General features: G+C 65.3%; 2 protein-coding genes across 4 annotated transcripts in view; one reads left to right on the top strand and one right to left on the bottom strand.

Moving 5' to 3' along the window:
• Nucleotides 1-3,249: 3,249 nt before the first annotated feature.
• ANKRD63 (ankyrin repeat domain 63) lies at nt 3,250-4,416 on the top strand. Its single transcript, XM_062206629.1, has one exon. The coding sequence runs from the start codon at nt 3,250-3,252 to the stop codon at nt 4,414-4,416; it is 1,167 nt and encodes a 388-aa protein (XP_062062613.1).
• A 3,391-nt stretch (nt 4,417-7,807) lies between these two features.
• Nucleotides 7,808-9,710, bottom strand: part of PAK6 (p21 (RAC1) activated kinase 6) — a 32,462-nt gene continuing 30,559 nt past the window's right edge. For all 3 annotated transcript variants that reach the window (XM_062205620.1, XM_062205619.1, XM_062205621.1), the window contains one exon: nt 7,808-9,159. In XM_062205620.1, the coding sequence (XP_062061604.1) occupies nt 8,992-9,159 (168 nt within the window). In that variant the 3' untranslated portion in view covers nt 7,808-8,991. The remainder of the gene's footprint in view (nt 9,160-9,710) is intronic.

Genomic DNA, 9,710 nt, shown 5'->3' with positions numbered 1-9,710 from the left:
CCTCGGGGCGCAGGGGCAGGTGAGGGGCACCTGGGCTCCAGCCCTGCTGGGTGACTGCGGCAGCCATGCTTCAGTTTCTGCCTTGGCACCGACAGAGGGGTCCCTGCCCCTTTCCCGGTCCCACAGCTGACTCAGAAGCTGAAGTGCCCGGCTGACTCACCCTGCCTCCTGCCCCAGCGGCAGCTCTCTGGATCTCCAACACGTGCCACCAGGCCCAACCCTGCCGAGCTGGTGCAACGTGACACGGAGAGGGGGCTGGCGACACCTGAGGAGAAAAGAAGGGGGTCCCGGAGGGGGAGCAGTTGCAGACGGAGCGATAGGCGGCAGACTGAGGCACTCCCTGGAGGAAGCCCTCCTGGCAGCCGGTGGCGAGGCTGGGCAGGTGGGAGGGGAGGCGGCGCGCCTGCCTGCCCCCTGCCTGCCTCGGCTCCAGCTCCTGTCAGCCCTCAGCTCCCTAAGCGACAGCTTCTAATTCCGGCGGCGGCTGCCTCCGTGCTCCGAAGCAGCCTCAGCTTTTCCCAGCGTAGCAGCCTCAGCTTTCCCCAGCGTTGCTTCTGCTCTGTTCAGAACATACCGGGTCCCCAGGGAAGTCAGAGCAAGGGCCCGAGACCCAGTACCATGTCTCCAGCCCAACACAGGCCTGGCCGGGGTGGCCATGCCCGCTGGGGTGAGTGCAACCAGCTGCTCCTCCCCCAGGGCGCCCAGCCCTCTGCTCTCTGCCAAGCCAGAGGAGGGCACCTGCTCTCCCCAGGACCTGTCTGCAGCCACTGCATGGAGCAGTTTAAGGGAAGCCGAGCCAGCTCAGGGAGGAGCGGGCACGGCTCTTCAGGACCAAGAGATGCGAGTCCTGGGCACCTGCTGCCTCACTCCTCCAACTGGGAGGTGCCACACAGCCTCAGGCCACACGCAGATTCTAAGGGGAGAAAAGCCTTCTGCTGCCTGGGGGTGGCGAATCTCTACCCACTCCCGGAGCACCAGCTCTGGGGGTGGCACTGGGCTTTGGGGCCACACTCTAAATAACTGTAGCTCGCTTGTTGACACTCTCATTTAAGCTTGCCTGGCCCACGGGTGGAGCAGATGAGAATATGCAGGCCCAGAGCCACCCGGCTAGTAAATGCCTCCGAGCTGGGACTTCACTGATGTCAAACACTGAGCCCTTTCTGGGACACCAGGAAAGCACTGGCAGAGCCTCCACCCAGGGCTTAAAAAAATGCAACAAGGAAAAGGAGATGGGAGGTGCTCAAGGTGTGCGCAAGTCTACTTCATATGCACCCCATGACCGAGGTGTGTGTGAGGGGTGTCCCTGTTCCCAGGCCTGGCCTGGCATCCGCAGAGCCTGGAGCTGCGGAGAGGCGAGAGTCCCAGGGTGTGAGCCTGGTCTGAGCCCACCTCGACCCTGCCTTTCCCTGGCATCTGTTACTCTGCCCAGGACCCTCCATTCTTCCCCTTATTTCCTGTCTCTGCGGATTCCTGAGCCCCCAGGTCGGCTTCCTCTTTGAAGGAGCGGCGCCAAAGCCCGTTCTGCTCCCCTGGACCGCGTGCCCTGGGATGGGGCGGAGGCGTGCGGTCCCCGGGTGACTCCTTGCACCCCTCAGTAAGAGGGGGTCTCTCCTATCCAGAGCCGCTTCTGCCTCTATTAATCCCCCGCTGGGAACACAACGTCCTACTCATGGAAAACTCTTAGGAATCCCGACTGCGCCGATACCTGGCGAAGCCATTTCTTCCATGACAAATACTCAACGTAGCCCTGCTCCCCGCCTCCCCTCGTCCCAAGCCGGGCGGGGCGGCGCCATTTTCCGAGCATCTCGTGGAAAATGGAACTCATGACCTCTTCTCCTAAGGAGTCCGCGGGTGGTCAGGGCCAGAACCCTGTGGTCCGGGAGTGGGTGGTTTTGCACCCGAGAGGGAGTCCTGCTCTGTGCTCTTTTGGGGATGGCGGCGCCAGGGAGCCGCCGGCGCGCCCACCACCCTCTCGGGTCCAGGACGCGCTTGGGGCCGCGGCGTCTACGTTCTGCCCGCTCGGCAGGCGCGGAGCCGACCGCGGGCGCACTGACGGGGTGGGAGACGTCTGAGCTCTGAGCGCGCACACCCTCGCCCGCCCTCGCTGCGAGGACTCGGAGCGTGTGCGGGAGGCACAATTGTGAGTGAGCGCGTGATTCGCTGCACTTCGAGTGGCAGTTCGCAGCCAGACTGAGCGCCGCCCTCCAGCCTGCGATACAGGTACACCCTCTCCCAAATGACTCCTCGTCTTCTGCCTCTCGCCGCCACCCCAGACTCGCACCCCGTCCACCTCGCCCTAGTGGGGTTCCATTTCCTTTCGCCACGGACCATTAGAAGCAGCTCTCCATCCTCCCCGGACGAGCCCGGGGTCCCGCCAGTTTCTAAGGAGCCGACTCGGGTGGGGGCGGAGGGCGGGGAGAGAAGACTGCGACTTTGGGATTGGCCGGGTCGGGTGCATGTGGCCCCCGGCGAGCAGCCCCCGCCCCCGCCCCGCAACCGCCGCCGCATTCCCAGGGGAGCGCGGAGGAGGAGCCGCTCCCCGACTTCGTGGCCCACGAAGCGGTGGGGGTCAGGGGCGGTCTCCCCCGCCGCATCCGTCTCTGCCCTGACGGCGCAGCTAGCTCCCAGGACACCTATTGCCATGGAGACCCCCGAGGCTATAAAGCCGGGTACCCAGGCGGGGCGGCGGCTCCCGGGCCGTTGAGCCCCCCAAGCAAGGAGCAAGCGCCTCGGCGCGGCGCGGCCCGGCCCCCGCGAGAGGGGAGGAGGCGGAGGAGCGGCGCCAGCAGCTTGAGGAGCGGCGCGCCCCGCCAGGGCTGGAGGCTGGCGCCACCGTCTCAGCAGGAGAGCGGGGGCTGTCCCGGGTGCGGGTGAGTGGCGCGGCTCCCGAACGCGAGAGACCGAGGGGAGCCGGACGCGGGGACAGCAGCGGGAGGCCCAGGAGGGGGCTGAGCTTCAGCTCCCGTCGTCCCGTGGCGGCCCGGGAGCGGCGCCCCGAGCTGCGAGCCACCGACGCCTCTGGGCGCGGGAGACCCGGGGAAGGAGCAGCGAGACGCCCGCGTGCGACCTGGGAGCCGCTGGGGCGACCGGAGTAGGCACCGCAGGATCCTCGGCCGTAGCCGCCCGCTGGCGAAGGGAGCGGCACCGGAGCTCAGACTCGGGCCGGGGCCCCGCAGGGCAAGGGAACAGGGGCGCCCCCGTGCGGAGCTGCCGGGCCACCCGCACGCGAGCGCGGCGGCGGCTGGGACCATGCTCAAGCCCAAGGACCTGTGCCCCCGAGCGGGTACGCGCACCTTCTTGGAAGCCATGCAGGCGGGCAAAGTGCACTTGGCCCGCTTCGTGCTGGACGCGCTGGACCGCAGCATCATCGACTGCCGCGCCGAGCAGGGCCGCACGCCGCTCATGGTGGCCGTGGGGCTGCCGGACCCCGCGCTGCGCGCGCGCTTCGTGCGGCTGCTGCTGGAGCAGGGTGCGGCCGTGAACCTGCGGGACGAGCGCGGCCGCACGGCCCTCAGCCTGGCGTGCGAGCGAGGCCACCTGGACGCCGTGCAGCTGCTCGTGCAGTTCAGCGGTGACCCCGAAGCGGCCGACTCGGCGGGCAACAGCCCCGTGATGTGGGCGGCGGCGTGCGGCCATGGGGCGGTGCTCGAGTTCTTGGTGCGCTCCTTCCGCCGCCTCGGCCTGCGCCTCGACCGCACCAACCGGGCAGGCCTCACCGCGCTGCAGCTGGCCGCCTCCCGCGGCCACGGGACCTGTGTGCAGGCCCTCACCGGGCCCTGGGGCCGTGCTGCGGCCGCCGCCGCGGCGCGGGGCTCCAACTCCGATAGCCCCCCTGGCCGCCCAGCCCCCGCGCCCAGCCCGGAGCGTCGACGACCCAGCCCCCGCCGCCTACCGCGGCCTCTCCTGGCGCGCTTTGCACGAGCGGCGGGCGGCCACGGCCACGGCCAGGGTCACGGCCACGGCGTTGAGGCCGGCCCAGCCGGCAAGGGCTCGAGCCGGCATCGGGCGCAGGGCTGCGAGCGGCCCGAGCTGGGCCGGAGCATGAGCCTGGCGCTGGGTGCGGTGACGGAGGAGGAGGCGGCTCGCCTACGGGCGGGGGCCCTCATGGCGCGGCCAAACTCACCCCAGTCTTCGGGAACTGGGCGGTGGCGCTCCCACGAGGTGCTGGAGGGAGCGCCCCCAGCCTCGGTGCAAGCTCCCATCGGCCTTAGCCCCCACCCAGAGGGCGGCCCCGGCTCTGGCCGCCTGGGTTTGCGCCGACGCTCCACAGCCCCAGACATCCCGAGCTTGGTCGGAGATGCGCCAGGGTCCGAGAGTGGCCCGGAGTTCGAGGCCGACGCCCTCCCGGGCTCGACGCCCGGGCCGAAGGCTTGGCAGGCTGGCGCCGAGGCTGTGGCGCTGCACACCCCGCGGTAAAGCGTCTCGAGACGCGAGCCCTGCACCCCCCCGACTCCCGCGTCTGCTCCGCTGACATTTCTCCCTGCCTTCCAGGTCCCTCACTTTCTCGGGGGGTCCTGCCCCCGCCTCAGAGCCCGTTTCGCAGCCAAGACTTTGCTCCCACTAATCCCCTCCCCCAACCTTTTGTGCTCGCTGGTATGCCCTTGCCCAGGCGGCTCAGCTTCGGTCCCCCCTGCCTGTCTTGTCCCTGGACACTGGTTCCATAGGCTGCAGCCCGCCTCCCTGCTCGGATGGTGGATCCCTAAGGCTGCTAGGTGCTTGTAGGCCCCTGCCCCATGGCCTTCCCTGGGCAAAGGCCTCGACCCCCACCAAGTTATGCCGCCGGCAATGCCAGCATACCCGCCTCCCTTCCCCCTGAAGTCAGAGTGGGGGAGGACCGAGAGGAGTCCCCGAGCCTTCCTGGACAGCAGCGCGATGAGGAAAGAATCTGGGGACAAACTCCTGCCTCAAGACTAGGAGAGCTGGTATTTTGCGGGCGGCAGAGCCCCCTGAACCAGCTTCCGGCTAACACCGGGTCCCTCTGCTTCTGCCCCAGGCAGACCCAGGAGACGACCTAATTGGCAAGGTGGGGTCACCGCCCCAGCACCACCTCCCCAGACTAAGGCTTCGCCGCTCCCTTCGTGGCCCAGCCTTCCTTCCACTGCCAGAGGCGTGAAACGGGCAGACACTCGGCGCCTCCTGCCCGCCCCTCCCCGCGCCCCCGGCCCGCACGTGGGTGCTCCAGCAGGGTGCAACGGTGGCAACGGCTTTGCTTAATTGTGCTGTTCCAATCCCCAAAGAACTCGTGTTCTGAGCCTTTGTCTCTGAAGCAGAAAGCAGCGGGTCTGATCCGAGGCTTAAGAACCTGACAATATCTCTTTAAATAGCAGCTCCGCGAGGGGGATAATTGACTGAAGTGTTGCCGCGTGAAACCGCGGCGCGCGGGAGTCGGGAGCCCACACGAGCTGCAGGTACGGGCTTAAATTACATCAGCCTCTGGCGAGAGCCGGAAGGCGCCCGCGGAACGGCCCCGCGATAGGCAGGCGGATGCTGGACGGTAGGGGTCGAAACCCAGGTTGCGTGCGTCCACGCCGCCGCGCGGAACGCGGCCCAGCCCAGCTTCACCTCCCGGCGGACTAGTGAGTCACGGGCCACCGCGGAGAGGCAGCAAAAAGCCTCTTCCCCGCGGAGTCCCACGTCCTCTCCTGCCCGCGCCCTCCGACTCTCTATACCCACCCGCCTAGCGTGGGGGCGGGCAAGGGGGGCGTGTAGGAGCCCGTGGGCACTAGGACCGTGCGGCGGCGCCGGCGCACGTGTCGGGGCGGTCTGCCCGCCCGTGGCGGCAGGTGGGGCTCATTTTCTGAACCTCGAGGGCGGAGCGCGCTGCTCCTCACCGGCCTGCGCTGCGGTCTTCGCGAGACGTCTTTCCCGAACCGAAGGTTGCAGACCAGAAACTCCGAGGCAACTGCCTGAAGCGAAAATGGCCATGCGGAGAAACTGGGCCTGGGGCGTGTGGGAGGGAGATGGGGAACGGGGCCGGTGCAGGTGTCAGGCGCAGGGTGGACACCCAGCCACCCCAGATCCGCGAGGCCGCCGGGGCGCGCGAGCTGGACGTGATCTCTGGTGCCCCCTGGTGGCGGTGCCGCGCTCTCCCGGCTGCGAAGCCGCGTGTCTCCGGTTCTTCCTCCGCGCTCATCGTCCTCCTCTAGTAAAACATTAAATCCGGATACTTGAAGTCACTTCGTAGCATGAAGTGAGGGCCAGTGAACCAAAAACTCTCACAGGGGAGCAGTGGGAGCCCGGGTTCATCTCTCAAGTTAAGGGCCCGTGCCCCAAGAGCTCCTGCCCTCTGCCCGCAAACGGGAGCCGCCAGCCCTTCCGTTAGGATTTCCAAATCTCGGGTCCCGCTCTCATGACATTTGTTTCCTTTGCTGAGCTGCTCTGCCCTCTCCTGGCTTCTCCCCAAGAATCCACGGTCTGCGGGGTGGGCGAGCCACACGGGAGCACCGGAGAAGCCCGAGGGGAGGAGGGGCTGGCGGGCCCCCCACGTGCAAACGGCTTCCTTCGGATCCCTGGCCCTTCTTCCGCTGGGTTGACTTTGAAGGAAGTTTATAGTGGTGTAAGGAGACTAGTATTTTGGCTTAAAGACAGCAGGAGGTCTGGGTCCTGCACTGTATCAGAAGAGGGGTCATCTCTCCAGCGTCTCTGACAAGCGGCTTCTTGGCCGGATGCCACCCGGGACCCTCTTTACTGGGTAGCCCACAGGTGAGGGCTTTTCCCTGTGGCACAGCCGGGGCCTGGCCGCTGAGTCGTGTTTGTGCAGCCCCGCAGCTGGCTCCCGTCTGAACAGAACTGTGCGTCTGCCCGCCTTGCTGTCCTTCCGGCTCTCTGGCCAAGCCCGGCTCGGGGTCAGCCCCAAGGCAGCGAGCCTGGGGCCCCCGTTGCTCTGTCCACTTTGGGAGAGACTGCGCCAGATACTCTGCCCTTCCCATTCCTTTGGCTTTCGCCATTGCAAAGAGTGGCCCAGGCCACCGAAGCTCAGCACTCGGAGATCAAGGCAGCGCTGGCCTGTGTGTGAAGCCAAGGGACACAGCCACCGGCTCTGGGAGTGATGGTGTGTGGAGGGACGACTCTGAGAACTCAGAAGAGCAGTTAATAAATCCAGTGTTGTTCCGTCGTGAGAACTGGCCTGTTTGCCTTAGCAGCCTCTCCTTCGGGGAGGTGGAGGGAGGCGCAGCGTCCTGGGGAGGTCCCCTCCATCCCAGCCTCCCAGGGCTCCTCCAGCGGGGAAGTCACAGGCACCGCTTCCCACGGAGCCGCTGGGGCTGGGACTACAGCCCCTGGGCAGCGGTCTGGATGGCCCCTTACCCCTAAGAGATGTCGGTGAACATTGGGAGTTCTGGAAGGAAGGGGGTACTGGATTCGGTAGGATAGTCTCATCCACTGATTCGCCCCTATCCAGAACCCCAGCCCCGCTCTGCTCTCCTCCGGGGCCACGCCCTCTTCCTCCGCGGGCACGGCTTTCTCGCTGGAAGTTTCTGGTCACTTGCTGGGGGTCCAGGGAGTGGGCAGCAGGCAGGAGGAAGGAGAAGCGATGTGGGCAGGCGCTTGACCCGGTCTTTCCCAGAGGGCGCGTTCTCCCCGGGGAGGGAAGGAGCCCTGCCTTCCAGTCTCCCTCAGTCCCGGGGGCCTGTCACTTCCTGTGTCCCTCCTCTGGCCTTGGTCAGCAGGGGCCTGGGTACTCTGCGGCCTGCAGGGACCACTGAGCTGTGTGGCGAGGGGCAGCAGGGGGCCACCCCTGCCACCCACTCCCAGCATCCAGCTCCCATCCCAGAGACAGCAGGAAGCCAGGAGGTTTTGAACACTCAAGTTTAATTTAAAACAGGCACAAGTGCAAACAATTCACAAAAATTTCTAGGGAAGATGCTTTTGTTTTTAAAACTCTGACCCTTAAAAAAAAAAAAAAAAGTCCTTGCAAAGTTCCTTGCAGGCCACTAGGGAGCAGAGGAATCTAAAAATATTATCTAGGTAGGGCCCAGACGCCGGAAGTTCTTCCCTGGAATTCCCTGTCTCATAGCAGCCCTGAAGGTGGGAGTAGGGGTGGGGTACAGGAGGCAGGTGGCTCACACTGGCCGGGTTCACCTCCCCCAGGCCAGGGCTCTGGAGAGAAGCATGGGTCCCTGATGACCTGGTGATTGAGATGAAATGGACAGAAGAAACAGACCGTGTCCCCTTGGGCTCTAGCCCTCACATGGCACCAGCCCCCCAAGGCCCTGCACGCGCCTTAGACTCACTGCCACCGCTCCCTGGGTGGGGAGCCAGGCCGAGGAAGCAGGTTCTGTGGTGAGTGGGAGGGAGGTGGGGGCAGCCTTCCTGAAGCTGGCTGTGGGTGACCCAAAGGGACCCAGGCTGGCGGGGAGCCTTCTCCCCCCACACACGTGTTCGCCCTCTGTATCCTGTGGAGTGAGACCACTCTGACAACGACCCCTTCCTCCTCTTTCACTCAGAGAACGCCCTCTGCGCCGCCCAGGGCCTCAGAGCAGGCTATGTGGGTGGGTCAGGGGCAGGTTCAGGAAGTCACTTGGGAGGAAGAGGGGTTCAGGTAGTCAGAGCCTCCCCTTGGCTCCTGAGACCCCAGGGTTTGACTCCAGTGCTGGGGACAGCAGTTCCCCGCATCCCCCACCCCCACCCCGAGACGAGCAGGCTGCCCGTGTACAACTCCCTTTAAAAAAAACAGAAACAGACAAACCCGCAGCAGCCTTGCCTGCTGCGCTGGCCCCAGTGGCCAGGAGCGCCAGTCTCTGTTTCTTAGAAATATCCCTGGGCAAATAACAAAGAGCATCCTGCAGGAGTCTCCATCAGCCCAAAGGCAGCTGGGGACTGTGGGGAGGGAGGGAGAGACCGAGGGGGCAGGTCCGGCCTGGCCCAGTGGGCAGAGGGGCGGGGGGGTTGCTTCACATTCAATCTTTGGAGAGAATACTGAGAGTGGGGCAGGCTGGCTGCCCCGTGTGCCCTGCCTGTGGGCACAGGTGGCAGGTGCACTGTGGAGGTGGCTCAGCAGGCGGAGGTCTGCTTGCGGTAGAGCTGGATCAGGGGCACCAGGCACTCAGGCAGCCCCGTCTGCAGCAGGAAGGGGTGGTCCAGGAGCTCCTGGGCTGTGGCCCTCTCTTGGGGGTCCCGCACCAGCATCCGCTCTAGGAAGTCTCGAAGCACCGGGGAGACCTGTGGAGACAGGGCCCCAAGAGGAAGTCACGGTCTGCAGGCGCTTCAGGGGGACCGGACTGCCCAGCCCCATTGCTGCTTCCTGTGTCCTGGTTCCTTCCAGGCACGTGGAGGAGGTGGCGTCAGTCCAGGAAAAGTGACCAGTTCTCCTGGAATGGGGGCTGCCAAGCGAAGATGCCTGGGACTCAAGACAGCCGAGTTCCAAGACAGCTCATCCCTTCAGCCTGCCTCTCAGGCCCCCAGTGCTCGGGCTCTGTGGCTCTGTAGGAGGGACTGTCCTGGGTCTGCCCTGGATCTAGGGCAAGTTGCAGTTTTCTGTGGGAGTCAGTCCCCCCCCCCCCCCCCGTAAAATGGCCTTAGGATAAGGTGTGCTTGCCCTGTCTGCCACCTAAGACTTGAGTGATGACCAAAAAAAAAATATATATATATATATATAGAAAAGAGCAAGGCAGAATCTGCAAAGGAAGATTTCTTTGTTGCTCTAAGCCTTAGAGCCAAAGGCAAGGTTATCTTGGTTCATTTTGAGCAGTATGTTGGGGTGAGGCCGAGTC

This window comes from Lepus europaeus, chromosome 11, assembly GCF_033115175.1.
Source record: "Lepus europaeus isolate LE1 chromosome 11, mLepTim1.pri, whole genome shotgun sequence".
Lineage (NCBI taxonomy): Eukaryota > Metazoa > Chordata > Mammalia > Lagomorpha > Leporidae > Lepus > Lepus europaeus.
The sequence above is the reverse complement of the archived record's forward strand: the minus strand, read 5'-3'. Positions and strand labels throughout refer to the sequence as shown.